The following is a 16,308-nucleotide window of genomic DNA, read 5'->3' on the forward strand; positions in this document are numbered from 1 at the left end:
TTCCAGGACAGCTGGGGCTACACAGAGAAACCCTGTCTTGAAACAAACAAACAAACAAACAAACAGAGTGGTCTACCATGATGGGACAGCCCCCTGAGCTCAGCCCAAAATGGAGAACTCCCTTTTCCACCTGAGCTTCCTCTTCTCCACTTGACCTTATCTGGGGAGCCCGCCCCCCACATCCTAAGGAATGTCAGGTAGTCTGTGGTGAAATTACAGGTTTCACCAAATTACTCCCTTTCTCTCAATAAGAATATGCCCGGCAAGTACCTGGACACCTGGAATGCCTCTCCATGCAAATGAGGCATTCCCAGGACTTCAAGCAGCAGGCAATGCACATTCACCCTGAAAATCCCTTCCCACTCTCCAAGGTTCATAGAGCCCCTGTTCACCTCAAATAAAGAACACAAGCTATGTCACTGAATACCTGTCTAAAAGAGAAGCCACCTCCCAGGTATTCACAGCAGGTCCAAGATTCTGCTGGCACCCCCGCCCCCAGGAAGGAGGTGGAACTCAAAACCAGATGTCTCAGTGGTTAAGAGAACTGACTGTTTTCCAGAGGACCCATGTTGAATTCCCAGCATGGCTCAGAACCATCTGTAACTCCAATTTCAGAGACCCAATGCCCTCTGGTGGTCTCTTTGGGAACTATGCATACACATATACAAGCAAAACACTCATAGAGATAAAATAATTTTTTTAAAAAAAATTAAAGCATAATTTTGTTAATTTTAAAATGATTTATATCTTGCTCACGACCTTAAAGAACTTCACAAAATTCATTCATTCTTTTATTCAAATAAACCTTGTTTACTTCCAAAAAGCAAGAGGGGTCACGATAAAAATGACTGTAAGCAATAGAATCACTTAGAGTTCTTGGAAAAAAATATGTTTATAACAAGTTGGAATATCTGTTTTCAGTGTCAGTTTAAGAAACTGACTATTTTAAAAGCTCAGTTTGCTCTCAGGATTCACACATTTTAGTCACAGACTAAGTCACCAGACTGGTTTCACTTTTATGCACTTTCAAATTTCTCCTTCATCCTCTTTCCCTCTCTGAGCCTCCCTAGGGACACCGAATGCCCCTTATACTGCTTTGTCCACACCCCCACACTCCCACCCTCTGAATCAGAGGCGGAGCAGAGAGGAAGGACTGGAATGCCTAAAACATGTTCTCAGCAGCTCCAATTCAGGTAGGAAAAAAAAAATTGAGAAACTTTCATTCTTCTCAGAGTGCATTTTAAGCCTTTCTATGGTTGTCTAAGTCTGTCAAGTATAGAACTTCATCACATGTTTTCAAAACTTAGAAAATAAAGCATAGATTTTTAAAGATCAAACAACAGCTTTGGTTCCTATCACTCTTCCCATGCTTACCACATTCACAGCCTCCAAAACGACATATGGCCTGCCAGCACTAGTAGCAAAAGTGCACCCGACTCGCAGCGGATTATTAAGAGTAGACCTGGCAGAAAGGCTGAGGAATTTTTGAGGGTTTAGTAATGGAGAATAGAGCGGTCTCAGTTCTTTGCTCGTTTTTGACTCTTGATGTTTGTTGCAAATTGTCATATTGTCTCAAACTACAAATTGTTTATGTAATTTAATGTGCAAGGAGAGAACTGTTTCCAAAAACAATGCTCATTCGAGCGAATGAACTTTGAGAGGAAAAACGAGGTTTGTAGCTAGACCATAAACCAAACTTTCCGGGTAGTCTTAAAAGTCAAACTTCAGTCTACCAGATTCAAGATCAAAGAGACAAAACCTCATTCCGAATAGAAACAGATCCTTTTAGGGGAGGAGAAATACCTGAAACGTGCTTGCTTATAGTAGTCTTCCAAACCCACCTCTTGCTTTTATTTCTTTTTGGAAAAGCCTAGTTTGTTTTTTCCCAGCTTCTTCACAAAGTACCTCAGTGTCGTCTGAGGAGGAACTTGCCATACTTGTTTGCGCTAATCAATCCAGCACGTCAAATTGAACCGCTTGTGAGAACACTTAAGCGAGTCTGAGGTGAATGTAGATGCTACCCACACAAAACAGATTCCGCTCCACAGCAGTAATAGGGAAAGGACCATATCGTCCCCCTCTGCTTTTTCCAGGATTCTTAGCTACACCACAGGGTGTCCCTGCAAAGGAGGGCCAACACAATGTTCATCAGAGCCCAGGGGAGAAGCCAGAACCAGTCTTTTCCTGGCAGGACACCTAACCTCAGTGAAACGCCACGCGCGAACAGCGACGTCCAACTCTTTCAGCTACTTATTGGTTCGTGGCGTGGAATTACCTTGGAATCCTCGGTCTGTGACTCGCAGATATCCCGCCAAAGAGCGGCCAGGCCACTAGACAGTGTTGAAGGTAAAGTTCTTGGTGCATGCCACGCCAGACCTGTGCCGCATTTCTTACAGGCTCAAACTTGGGTGCTCCCAGAGCCCCCCACCGGGCTCGAGGTCCTCTTCTGTGGTAACGGGAAGCTCTCGGTGCCCACCGGTTCCACTAAGACGTGCACCCCAGGACCATAACCCTCAACAGCTCGCTGGAATGAGCTTCAGCCAGACCCTGCAGCCCGCACTCACCTCCATTCCAGAGCGCGGCTAGCAGCAGCAGCCCCAGCAGGAGCGAGGCCAGAACCATCGCGGGGCCGCGGATCTGGCAGTTCTCTCCGGACAGATGCACGGACCCACCAATGTCCCAAACTCGCAGGTCGCCGAGCGAGCGGGTGAAGCGCCCCAGTCCGGGCCGTCCGGGCAGCAGGCGCCGGAATGGCAGCGCCGAGTTGGGGATCGCGAGCGTCCTAAGTTAGAAGAGGCGGGCCCGGGGCTCAGGCCGGGAGGGGCCATCAGGTTGGGAGTGGACAGGGGCGGGAAGGGGGAAGGGCAAACAGATCAGAGAAGGAGGGAACTGGAGGAGTGGGCGGGAAGGGGTGGATCCAGGGCCAAGCCCTAAGGAGGGCGAAGGGGCGGGGCAGATGTGAATGGAACTTGGGTCCACTCCAGCAGGTTAGCCCCCCCGGTCTGAGTGTGTGGGAAGACTGGAAGGGAGGTGCTGGAGGTGAAGGAAAGGGAGATGGAACAGAGCTAGGGAGGGCCACCATCTTGAGTTAAAAGGACTGAGAGACGGAGAGGAAGGGGAGGGGGCTAAGAAAGAGAATGATCCGAAGGAAGGTCTCTGGCTACTCGGCAACATCAGAGTCTCACTCTCTTTGGGTAGGTAGGAGCGCTTGGAAAGGGTAGAGTGAGAATTTAATGGAGGGCGCCGGATGCAGCTCCAAGACCTTTGAGGGTTAGTGGGTCCAGCTACCTTGGAGGGGCAGCAATTCTGCAGTCCAGGCTCTACCGGCCTGAGAGGTCCTGGCAGCTCACTCCGGAGGCTGTGGCCAGCGTGGCAGCACACCCTGCTGTGCGGGGTACTCCTCCCCGCTACTGAATCCGAGTGCAAGAGCGGACCCTGGCGTCAGGATCTTGCAGCCTCCACCTGAGTGGCTAGTTAGGGGAGAACTAAGCCTGATCCTTTAAGGAGAGAGTTTGAAACAGGGGTGGAAGAAAAAGCTGTAGCAGGAAAGGGTGGAAGGCCCCAAACAGCAGCATCAGATTGTGAATCCTTTTGTGAATCTCAAAGAAACGGAAGGTGCTTTTTTCTAGCAACCACAGAAATACCTTACATTTTTTTGAGGCTTTCTTTGGAGATAAGATCACAATAGGGTCTACAGTAATTAGATTAATTTAGAGTATTTATTACCGAAACTAAGGACAGACACATAGCACTGTGATACAATCAGCTCCTTGCATCTCTAGCCCTACAGGAAGACATTAAACCAGAAGGGCAGGATTAAACAGACACTTGATTGGTGATTGATGTAAAAGAACCCAGTTTACTGTGGATGGTGCCATTCCTGTGTATGTCATCCCAGGATGTACAAGAAAGCAAACTGAGCAAGCCAGGAGAGCAAGCCAGTAAGCAGAGTTCCTCTATGGTCTCTGCTTAAGTTCTTGCCTCCAGGTTACTGCCTTGAATTCCTATTCTGACTTTCCTTCATGATGCATTACAATTGTAAGCTGAAATAAATTCTTTTCTCTCTAAGTTGCTTTTGGTCATCACATCAATAGAATCCTACCTAAGACAGATAGGGTCTTGCTATGTTACCCTGGCTGGACTTGAATTCTTGGTTATACCAACTCTCCAGCCTTCTTAGTAGCTAGAACTGCATGTGAGTGCCACTGTGTTGTGCTTAAATCTTAAATCTTACTTTTTTTTTCTTTTAAAGACAAGGTCTAACTATTTAGCCCTAGCTGGCATGGAATTCACTGTGTAAAGCAAACTGGCCTCAAACTCAGAGATCCATTTGCTCTGTCTTCCATGTGCTAGATAGAATTAAAGGTGTCTGCTACCATGTTCAGCACAAATGTGACTTTTTTCTTTTTAGTTAATTTCTTTAGTTTTATGTGTATGGGTATTTTGACTGTATGTACATGTATGCTGGGTACCCATGGAGGTCTGAAGAGGGTGTTGGATCTCCTGGAATGTAGTTATCAATAGTTGTGAGCCACCAGATAGGTACTGTGAATTTAACATTGGTCCACTGCAAGAGCAACAAGTGCTCTTAACTGCTGAGCCAACTTTCCAGCCTCGAATCTGTCTTTGTTAATGGGGCCTCCCTTATATAGTACTGTTTTATAGGCTACTACCATCAAAGTAGTAGGGGATGAGGCATTGGCCATTTTATTAGATTCATAGATTTGGACAGAGGAAATGGATTATCTTTTCTCTGTGGTCTCTGTCCGTGACCTTCAAGTGGCTATCACCTGGAGTGACCCCAGTAGGAAAGGACCCGAGAGTCTGTAGCCTGACTTTGAACATCGGCATTATTGGAACACAGCCATCACGGACATTATTTATCTCTGTGGTTTTGTGCTGAAGTGGCAGAGCTGAGTAGTCGTAACAGAGATGATATAGTTCATAAAGCCATATAATCCACCCCTTCACAAAGTCAGCCAAGCCCTGGACTAAAGCTTAGTTCATTTACATAGCTGCTGCCTGCACTGGCATGATTTGGAGACAAGGGCTTTGGACCAAAGGATCTAGACAAGCTAAGAGGAAGTCTGGCATGGGAGCTCAAAGCTCCAAGAGTGAGCAATCCAGTGAGCAAGGTGGATGCTGCTGCATGGTGCAGAGTGACCTAGCCAGAGGTGAAGTGGCTCTCAGGGTGAAAGCAGTGTCAGCCACACTTGAAGCCACACACCATAAACTCTTCATTAGAGATTTGTCAAAGAGCTTGCAATTATGTTTGCAAACCTCCACAAACATGCAAATCAAGCTAAAATATAAGCTGCATGTCTGACCTATAGGATTACTTACTATACATCCAAATGAGATTGTAATTTTATGACCGAATTTCTTGTTACCAAACTACATGAAAAGAAATGTGAGACAAAATAGAATTAGACTCCATTTTCTATATCTATTTCCATGTTTGTAGAATGCCCAGTGGACAGCATTTATGCAATTTCAGCAGGGCAGCAATGACCTGAAACCCATGCCTCAATGACACTATGTAGCCTAGAGCTTTAGGTCTACTGTTGTTTTTCGTTGTTATTGTTTTGTTTTTGTTTTTTGATTTTTGATTTTTTGGTTTTTTTTTTTCTTTCAAGAAAGCATTTCCCTGTGCAGATCTGGCTTTCCTGGTATTGGTTCTGTAGACCAGGCTCGTCTCAAACACAGGGATCCACCTGCCCCTGTCTCCCAAGTGCTGGGATTAAAGGCATATATCACCACCGAACTGTAGCAGGATATTCCCTGCTACATTGTATTTGCAGTGGAGCTTGGTGATTGGGCAGTAGAAGAGGTAAGTAGAGTAAGGAGTTGGGAGGAGAAGGAGAGGGAGGAGAAAGGAAAGGGGGAGAGCTAGCAACCATGGAGGAAGACAGATGGGTTGAAAGCAGTCCTGGATAACAATTTATATCTAAAGATTAGATATTGGGTAACAATTTTAATTGTGTGGGCATCTTGTGTATTGAGCATTTCCAAATACATAAATCCATTGGATAATCTTTAAGCATTAAGAGTCTCATTTCTACCAGGTGCCGTGAAACTGGTATTGTCTGAAGCTTAGCCGAGAACCATGAGAGTGACAGGGTTGGACCAAGATCCATGCTTTGGGGCATGGTCTCCACAGAGATGTTTGATGGGACCAGACACCACTGTAACATCTCGTGGGGTGCTCTTGGCCTCTGGCTGCCTCTAGTGCGGGAACATGGCGAGTGGCCCAGAAAGTGAACAGAGACACCCCACTGTTTCTAAATATCATCCCGTTTCACCAAACAGCTAGATCTACTGTTTATTAACTAACCACAGGAGAGGTTATCTAGGGCCTGTAGCATTGTTTATCCAAGGCCAGAGAAGATAATTTCTACTGATTCAAGTAGAGCTGCCTATAGCCAACATAAAGTGTGAGCATGATCTATATATTAAGCATGTTTAATATATCAGTGACATGGCTAAAGACTTTCAACCAAAAGCCCCAATTGTGTGAGACCATTCATGAAAGGTTAAAACATTCTCCAACGAATGACATCCCTCCCCTTCTTTGAGATAGGCTCTCTTGCATCTTAAATTCCATTCAAATTTCCTTTATAGCTGAGGATGACCTTGAACTTCATGTCCTTGTGCCTCATTTCTTTAGTGCTAGGATTACGGATGTGTGCCACTCTCCCTGGCATTGTGTGGAGCTGAGTATCAAACCCAGGGCTTGTTGTGCTTGTTGGGCAAGTGCTCTGAGGTGCATCCCCAACCCCATGACATCATTCTAAACTGGAATCCTGCTCTGTAGCCTCCTAACCATTGCCTCCTGCTCTTCTCAGCACTGTTCTTAGTCGGGACCTATAATTTACTCCTGCTTCTGTCCCACCAGTGTACCCTCCCCCAGTAGTGCACCCCCATCCCGACCCTCCACCCCATCAGCTTGTCTCCCTCATCTACTGCGACACACAATTCAAGCTGCGTATCAGCACTGACTGAGATCTAGACATCAAGTTGACCCCAGGATACTCTGCAAATGACTTTGTGGTATGAAATGATCTTAATCTACTTTCAGTGCTAGACAGCCATGTGTTCATTACATAAACGGACCCATTACCTTTAATTTCAGGTATGAACTGATGCCTAGGAAGTGTTCCTGAGATAATGCAGGGAGCCTTTATCTCATGGAATCTAGTGCCAGTTGAGGTCTGGACCATGCTGGCTATCACCCATCCAGAACCCACACTACAGTCCTTCAGTAACTGCATCGGGGTGTTTCTTTGGTGAATCATACCACCCACACTCATATTCCTGCTGTCCTTGAGTGGGAGTAGAATTCTCTTTGATACCTTAAGAGCATCCACCGTCCTTCTCCAAAGTTTCTGACTTTAAATCTTGGGTCAAGGACTGGAGAGGTGACTTAGAGATTAAGAACACTGTATGCTCTTCCAGAGGTCCTGAGTTCAATGTTCAGCAACCACACGGTGGCTCACAACCATCTATAATATGATCTGATGCCCTCTTCTGGTGTGCAGGTATACATGCAGATAGATCACTCATATATAAAATAAATAAACCTTTAAAAAACTATTTTAAAAAACTGGGCTCAAGAGATGATTCCAAGGAGGATAAAAGAAGGTAACAGAAAGAGAATGTGATAAAAATATATTCTTTACATGTGTAATGCATTCATAATAAACCCATTATTGTATATAGTTAATATATGCTAATGACTCACTAGAAAATTATTTAATAAGACGATAATAAACCCATTATTGTATATAGTTAATATATGCTAATGACACACTAGAAAATTAATTATTTAATAAGACTATAATAAACTCATTATTGTGTATAATTAATATAATCTAATGACACACTAGAAAATTAATTAATTAATAAGACCATCAGCCCTGATGGCTGCATTTATCTGCAGTCCTCTAGGTCTCTCCGCACCCACAGAAAGTTTCACTCCATGTACTATAGCTCCTCCTTTCACATTGCCCATGACATAACTCTTGGTGATTTCCATAATGACATGTTCTTGGAGTTTGCTGGGTAGATAGGATGATGCAAGAAAGAGAGTCCACTCAGAATGCCAAAAGTCATAAAGGGAAGGATGCCATCTTGGTATTTCATGGAAGGATTAAATAGTGCCTAGGAGAGACCATTCAATGTGCTCCATACCACGCCAAGAGTATAGTGCACACCCCTTGGAGGTACTCCTTTATGCTCCCGTAATCCATTTGGAACTGTCTTAGTTAGAGTTACTATTGCTGTGATGAAGCACCATGACTAAAGCCACTTGGGTAGGGAAGGGTGTGTTTGGCTCTCACATCACTGTTCACCATCGAAGGCTATCAGGACATCAGGACAGGAACTCAAACAGAACAGGGACCTGGAAGCAGGAGCTCATACAGATGCCATGGGGGGTGCTGTTTACTGGCTTGCTCTCTGGATTTGCTCAGCCTGCTTTCTTATAGAACCAAGGACCCCCAGCCCAGGGATAGCATCACCTGCTAGGGACTGGACCTCATCAATCCCTAATAAAGAAAATGTTCCATGTGTTTGCCTACAATCTGATCTTATGGAGGGATTTTCTCAATTGAGGTCCTTGCCCCTCAGATGACAATAGCTTGTGTCAAGTTGACATCAAACTAGCCAGCACAGGAACTGAACTGAATACAAGTAAAGTTGCAGTTGTGTAACTGTTAAGTAAGTCTCAAAGAAGGTTTAATTTTCAACATCCGATTAGCTCCTTTAGGAAGCTGTGGATTATACCGGCTTAATTTCAGGTATCAGCCGATGTGTATGAAGCACTGCTGAGACAATGCATGGCTCCTCCAGCAGGGAGACTCTAGCTCAGGGAGTCTAGTGCCAATCAAGGCCTGGACCACACTGGTTAAGGCCTGGACTTCTCTGGCTATCCTCTACCTAGAACTCACACTATAGTCCTTTAGTAGCTGCATCCCAGGTTTTCTTTTCCTGACTCATACCACCCACACTCACATTCCTGCCTGTCTATCACCAAAGAAGTAACAAAAGAATGCAGGCCATAATCAAAGGTTATCTGAGGCAAGAGATCCAGAGAGGTGAGGTACCTTCTGTAAAGAATTTACCAGATGCACTCTTTCTTGAAGCACTGATAGATGCAAGGCATACTTGAACCCAGGAATCCTGATATGAAGGCTCATCGGGATTTGTCTGTTTACTGCCTCCACAGGCATTTTCCTCAGGCAACTTCGGCTAATCACAGAGTCCAGGTGCAAATCATCTCTCTCACTGTTTTCAATTAACAATGCTGACAAGCTGGTACAGCTCCCCCTGATACTCCTCAGACCTATGATTAAAATGCAACATTATAAATGAGTGTGCTTCATACCCTTGGCTGCAGCTCAGTGCCATACAGGGACTTTAGCAAAGCCGCTCAGGCTAATTCCAAGTCTGCTGGAAGGAATCTGCCAGTGGCTCCTGCAGTTGTTGAAAGTGAAAGAGCACAAGTAAAAGGCTGTATTGAGATCAGCGAACCCGATAATGGGATAGAGGTATTTTGTAGAGTATTGACTTCCCCATTCCCGCTTCTGCACAATAGTCCGTCTGATAGGCTGAGAAGCTAGTAGTAAACCTCCCAGCCCCATCCTATTAGGAATGATATGGTGTCATGGAAAGCTGTGGTTTACTGTACTGAACAACAGATGGATGAGAACTGCTACTATATATAGTTTCTTGGGAAACACAGTGTTGTGGATATAAAGGAATCCTTTTAGTTATTTATTTTAGACTTAACTATTTGTTTTGATATTTGTGTGTGTGTGTTTGTGTGTGTAAAACAGAGTCTCATGTAGCCCAGGCTAGCCTCAAACTCACTAGGCAATGCTGACAATTACCTTAAACTTCTAATCCTTCTCCTTCCACTTCCTAAAAACTGGGGTTACGGGTGTGCACCATGCCCCATATGAGAGTCCTTCTAGTGTCCTAGGAAGAACATGAGAAATGCAAGGATCTGAGCATTACAGTTTGCCGTTGCAAAATGAGCTGGGTGTTGTGCACTTTCATGAAACTGAAATCAAAGTGAAAATTCCCTTGTCCAGTGCTTGTAAGTTATTTGTCACACCTCTAAATGTGGAGGGGTGGGCCAGTGCGATGGCTCAGCAGTATATGCTGCTCTTGCAAAGAACCAGAGTTTGGTTCCCAGCACCCACTCCACAAGCACCTGTGACTGCATATCTAGGACACCTTATCTGGCCTCCACAGGCAACTGCTCTCACTCACACATATCCCAGCCCTGTACATGTAATTAAAAATAAAACACTTCAAAGAAAGAAAGAAAGAAAGAAAGAAAGAAAGAAAGAAAGAATCAAACAAGGAACAAAGAAGGAAGCAAAGGAAAAGAAAGAAGGAAAGGGAGAGAGAAGAGAAAGAAAGATATGTATCATGCAATGTGTTTCTTCATTGAATACAGATGTACAGTAGAAAGCCAAGTTTTTGCAACTGTTGGTGTGTGCTGACTGCATCATATATCATACTTCGTAGTATGTGCTGAAAACCAGACTGGAAATACCAGGCTGTGAAATGTGTGTGTGTTGGTGGGGAGGTGAAGTCAGACGGGTGTTTTTAAAAGTCTCAGATCAAGGGCTTTGGGAATGGCTCAGTTGGTTAAGTGCTTGCTCTACAAGCATGAAGACCCAGGTTTGAGCCTCAGCACCCACTTAAAAGGTCAGATATGATGGCTTGTGCTTGTAATCGTAGTACCAGGAACACAGAGGCAAGAGGATTCCTAGAGGTTAATAGGCAGCCAGCCTAGCCTAACCAGCCATCCCCAAGTCCTAAAGAGAGCCTGTCTCAAAACACAATGTGAACTGCAGATAAGGAATGACACCCAAGCTGACCTCTGGTCACCTATACATCTGAACACACACAAACATTTTTCAGATCATCACAGTTAACTGATAAAGCAAATACTAAAGCAGGTTAACAAGGGAGAAGAATCAGCATCCACGGTGCTTTGGATACCTGAAATAAGGAGCTGTTGAGACACTCTCTTTACCGTTATAAACAATAAGAGGGGATCTAGACATCAGGGTTTATGGAGGCACCAAGATGGTGCTCAAGAAGAATTTTTTTTTTTTTTTGAGACAGGGTTTCTCTGTATAGCCCGGGCTGTCCTGGAACTCACTCTGTAGACCAGGCTGGCCTCGAACTCAGAAATCCACCTGCCTCTGCCTCCCAAGTGCTGGGATTAAAGGCATGCACCACCACTGCTCGGCAAGAAGAATCTTAAGTCATTAGAAAACCATACTGGAAATACCCGTGTTTGGCAATAGGGAGTGGAAGAAACTGAGGTGACAGAAGTGGGAGATGCCATCCATCACGAGGAAGAATAGCAGAAGCTCCAAAATCTGACTTTTGTAGTTTATGGGGAACTGACCTCTGTATTTCATCACAGAGTTGTACTTGATGAGAGTAGGCAACTCCATTTAGCTTCTTGAACAAAATAGTAGTGTGTTTTTTTGCTTGTAGTTTTAGGAGAAGAGATAATACACGTATCACCACCAGCGGCAGCAGCAGCAAGAGCAACACTCACACAGAAATTCTATTCTACTTGGCAAAGACATTTTGGAAACAAAATTTCTTCTTGTTTCACTTTGTTGGAAGAAATGGGGATGTTGTGTGTAAGAGATTTCATTTGCTGAGTTATACTTTGTAGTCAGAGATATGCCTGTTAATAGCTTTTTTGACTGGCTGACTACTAGTTGGTGAGCTACCAGGTGGCAAACAACAAACCTTGACAACAATTTTTGATTGTCTGTAGTGGATACTTTTTAATCTCTTGAAATTTTCTATGGTAATTGTGTTGTTTATCTGAAAGCAATAGTCTAACTATGAAAAAGAAAGTGAGAGAGAGAGAGAGAGAGAGAGAGAGAGAGAGAGAGAGAGAGAGAGAATTGTAGGCTTAGATTTTTCTCGAAACCTACTTTATTTAGGGTTCCAGAATGCGTCAACCTCCCTTCTAGCTCACTGACCAAAGGTGGGGAAGAAGCTTTATAGGCAAAGGGGATTGTGAACCTGTTTAGTCGTTCTTTGGGGGAAATTCCATTCTTCATTGTCAGGATATCAGCAATTTAATCCAATAGTAAACACCAAACATGAATCACAAGTTTCCTGCAGTGAATTGTCATGAGTCAGCAGAAGTGTCCAGAATCAGTGTGTGCGTGTATATATGCATGAACCTGCACATTGCATGAAGAACTGCTACTAAGGGCTGGAGAGATGGCTCAGCAGTTAAGCAAACTTTATTCTTTTTGAGAAGACCTGAGTTAGGTTCCCAGCACTGTAATAGAATTTTAGCCTCCACGTGAGTGCTATGCCAACTGTGTGCCCCTCCACACCCACACCACACATGCAAATAAGTTGAAATGAATAAATAAAATAGAAAAGACTCTCATCCCAAAAAAAGGCATTTTTATTTTTAAAGATTTAAAAATATGTGTTTTGATCAACTCTACCTCATCTTCCTCTCCAAGTTCTCCCCTATCTCTCCCAACACTTTTTCTTTCTTTCTTCCTTTCTTTCTCTTTCTTTCTTTTCTTTTCTTTTTTTCGAGACAGGGTTTCTCTGTGTAGCCCTGGTTGTCCTGGAACTCACTCTGTAGACCAGGCTGGCCTCAAACTCAGATATCCGCCTGCCTCTGCCTCCCAAGTGCTGGGATTAAAGGCGTGCGCCACCACTGCCTGGCATCCGTTTTCTTTCAAAGTCAGTTTTCTTCAGGGATGCATCCCCTGAGAAGCTATCCATGAGCCAGTAAATGGTCCTACATCCATGCACATACAAACAGCACTAAGTGGACTCAGTGGGTATTAAAAAAAAAAAAAGCAGGCTAAACAAGCCATGGGGAGCAAGCCATTACATCACACTCCTCTGTGGCCTCTGCTTCAGTTCCTGCCCTGAGGTTCCTGCCTTGATTTCCTGCCTTGACTTCCTGAATGAGTTCAGATAAAATGAACCTTTTGGTCCATAAGTTGTCTTTGGTCATTTTATCACAGCAATAGGGACCTAAATAAGATAGATATGTTAGAGAGGGGCTATCAGAGTAGGCCTTGCCTGTCATACAGGCTGAAACCACAAAGAAGCACCCTAAGAGATTTGCTCAGGGAAACAAACGTCCATCAATGACAGTTGAGATAACCTTTTTTAGTGACTCCCTTATTCCCAAGTTGGACAGGTAACTATGTGTTCTGTGTTCCTCAGGGTGACCTAAGGATGAAGGGTACTGGTGTTTAGCCCTGTCTGGAGAGAGGATGAAGAAAAGAGGAAAGGGGTAGGTAAAGAAGACACAACAAATATTGCACTGGCTACCACTTTACAACCAAATGCCACCAACTCACAGAGAGATGGATATGTCCACTCAGTCAGGCAGTATATTTCACAACAGGTTGTATGGTCAAAAATTCAATAGAACAGTCCATAGGAAAAAGAAAAAGGAAAATTTATGTCTCCTTCCTGCCTTGCTCCTATTGGCTGTTAGGTCTCAAAGGAATTCAGGACAAAAGGTTAACTGAAGTACCTATTAACATATCAAATCAAACGCTGGCCACCTGGTTCTGGAAGCATGGCTTGTGCCTGTTACAGGGTCCTGGATCCTCTCAGCACTTCTCACCCACCCCACCCCAGTCCTAAGCCTCTCCACAGTTAGCCTCCCTTCCCCCACCTCTTTTTCCTATATAGCCCAGCCATTTTGTCTACAGGTTGTCTTGGTTCTGGACTTCTCTCTTGGTCCTCATTCTCTTGGTCCTCTTGGCTTTGCTCTTGGATCTCTTTTGGTTTGCTTGTGCTCCTCTCTTTTCTTTCTCTCCTTCCCTCCCCAAATCCTTTCATGGCCTGGTCTATTCTGCTGCCCGTGTTCAGTATTCAGTCCAGACTCTTCCAGGAATCTCTGGCTGTTCTCTTCCACATATTATAATAAAAACCTCCTCAACCATATTTAGGAGTGGTCATGTCCTTGTTCTTATCCATTGACCAGTTTGCTCTCTACAATTTTGGGTTTCTATGTATGGCCTCTTCAGAAGCTAAATCCCACATCCCTCATTCAAGTCTGGCAGTGGCAGAAGATATCACAGACTTGGTTGCATAGAGCATCGTGGAGAGTGGGATAACCTTCTACTCTAAGTGACTCCTGGTAGGGTTAATGGAGTTTTAAACAAACTGTGTGATGAGTCGAGAGATAAAGGGGATGGAGAATGGAAGCAATGAGACTCTGAGAGGCAACTTAAGTGTACCCTTTATTGGGTTTCTGCTTTGGCATGTAAAATATGCACCTCAGTCCCTTGTCTCAGGTCAGAAACGGAACATTCTTCTGTTTGTTCTTCCAGATAGCCTTGTTGGTGATAGAAAAACCTTTGAAGGATGATGAGGTTTTTCGGGAAGGAATCAAGAGGTCGGAGCAGAGCATGTGGAATATGAGTGTTAATTTAACTGTCTTTGAATATCCAGGCAAGCGAATTTCAGCTAAATAGGCATTCCACTCATCAAGTTCTAAGAGCAAACCTTCCTGTTGGAGTGCCACCTCAAGCTCTGAAGGATGGCATTCCAAGAAAAGGGATGAGAACGAACGAAAATATCAAAGTGTGTGTCACAATAGACAATTCACAATAGCGAAGTTATCAAATTCCAACAAACTGCATTTCGGGGCAAAGAAGTGAACTGGAACTCTTTATTCTTTAGGCAATGATAGGCCTCACCATTTTTTTTTTTTTAACTTACGGATGAGGCGCAGTTACCAGACTAAAGCCCATTGGGGGTGGGGGTGGGGATTTCCGGGTAGAGTGCTTTCCTTGCAATCCCGAGAAAATGAGCGGCCTCCCTTCTGCTCCCATTCCTCAGTGGAGAGGCACACATCTCCTTTAAAGATGAGGAGGAAACAACCAGCTGGAAAAAAATTACCTAACTTAACTCAATTGAGAAGGTAGTTCAGGATCTTAGAGATTTGGTTTGTTAAGGATGTAACCTCGTTAAGAGACTGCCTTGGTTGTAGGCACTCGCACAGACACCTTTTTCAACTGCGCAAGCGCTAGGTCCTCTCCGCTGCCGCGGGTCCCCGCCTTGCTCTGCCGTGGCGCGAGGCAAGTCGGGAAATCTAAGATGGATCCTTCCATTTGAGTTCTTCGCAAGTCTATGGTATCCCGCCGCGGCCCGTTCTTACTCCGGCATCTAGGAGGGAGAGGGGATGAGAAGCTGTGGCGGCGAGGAGCCATCGTGACCGTCCTGCTGCTGCATCGGGCCTTCGCGGCCCCTGTGCCTCCGGGGAGCAGCCGGGGCTCTCAAGCGCCTGACGCGTCCCCAGTCACTCAGGTGCGGGCCGGGCCGGTTAGCGCATCGCTGCGACTTGGTGTTGGGGTTTCGCTGCACCGAGTGACCCGAGGGCTAAGCGATCCGGGGCTGGCCTTGAGTCCGTGCTGGGGTGAGAGAGACCCGAGTCTCAGACTGGGCTTTCCGGGTTCGCCCGATGCGCCCTGAGCCAGATGCTCGGGTCGCTGCGCCGCAGCGCGGTTTACTCAAAAGCACGAAAAGCCTATTTTTGTAGAGAGACACAACTCTGGGTCCCGCTGTTTGCATATGTTCTTAGTAACCAGTAATGACAGTTTTAGTTCTAGCATGTCAACTCAGTGCTTTTATGTGGCCTGTAACGACTAACAGTCTAACAACTTTTGGAGAACTGTGAAAGTATTAAGTATGATGCCTTTGGGCTAAAAGACATCGAACTGCGAAAATGATGCTGTAAAAAGTTATCTTGTAGGTTTGTTTTAAGCTATAAGGGAATGACGTTACATGTTTGCACAAGGAAAAGTCGGGTAAAGTTGCAAGTTCTTTAATGTTGTCTGCTTTGTTGAATAGAATTTGGAAAGGCCAGCCACATTTTGGATTTTTTTTCCCTGCTTTTTATAAGGTATCTGTTGTTCTGTTTCAAGTTCTGTTGTCAATATTGATTTTATTTCTAGGATGTGAAAAAGAAACTTTGTCCTGTTTTTGGTCGTAATCATCTCAGAGATGAAGTTTAAGTCACAGCAAGGACAACTTTGTAGCTATAGAGGGCTTCCTATAAACTAGGGGCTTTCAGGTGATTGTTAAAGAAAATTGATGCCAAAAAGACTTCAGATGAGAACGTAAAGTTGAATTTAGTCAGCAGTTGTTAATCTTAAGTGCCATTTCAAACACAGTTGGTTGTAGTGCTGCTATCAAATGCTGTTGTAGAGGTTTTCTCAAAGACAAAATCTGCTCATTCTATGCCACAAAACGTTAGAATGTTAG

The 16,308-nt window shown here is 44.6% G+C and overlaps 2 protein-coding genes across 2 annotated transcripts in view; one reads left to right on the forward strand and one right to left on the reverse strand.

Moving 5' to 3' along the window:
• Positions 1 to 2,747, reverse strand: part of Mertk (MER proto-oncogene, tyrosine kinase) — a 105,846-nt gene extending 103,099 nt beyond the window's left edge. Inside the window, exon 1 of the mRNA XM_028755613.1 lies at positions 2,565 to 2,747. Coding sequence (XP_028611446.1) covers positions 2,565 to 2,622 — 58 coding nt within the window. The 5' untranslated portion in view covers positions 2,623 to 2,747. The remainder of the gene's footprint in view (positions 1 to 2,564) is intronic.
• A 12,393-nt stretch (positions 2,748 to 15,140) lies between these two features.
• Anapc1 (anaphase promoting complex subunit 1) overlaps positions 15,141 to 16,308 on the forward strand; it is a 74,099-nt gene continuing 72,931 nt past the window's right edge. The window contains exon 1 of the mRNA XM_028754284.1: positions 15,141 to 15,351. The gene's annotated coding sequence lies outside the window, so the exon portion shown is untranslated. The remainder of the gene's footprint in view (positions 15,352 to 16,308) is intronic.

The sequence above is a fragment of the Grammomys surdaster genome, unplaced genomic scaffold (assembly GCF_004785775.1).
Source record: "Grammomys surdaster isolate TR1022 unplaced genomic scaffold, NIH_TR_1.0 129, whole genome shotgun sequence".
Lineage (NCBI taxonomy): Eukaryota > Metazoa > Chordata > Mammalia > Rodentia > Muridae > Grammomys > Grammomys surdaster.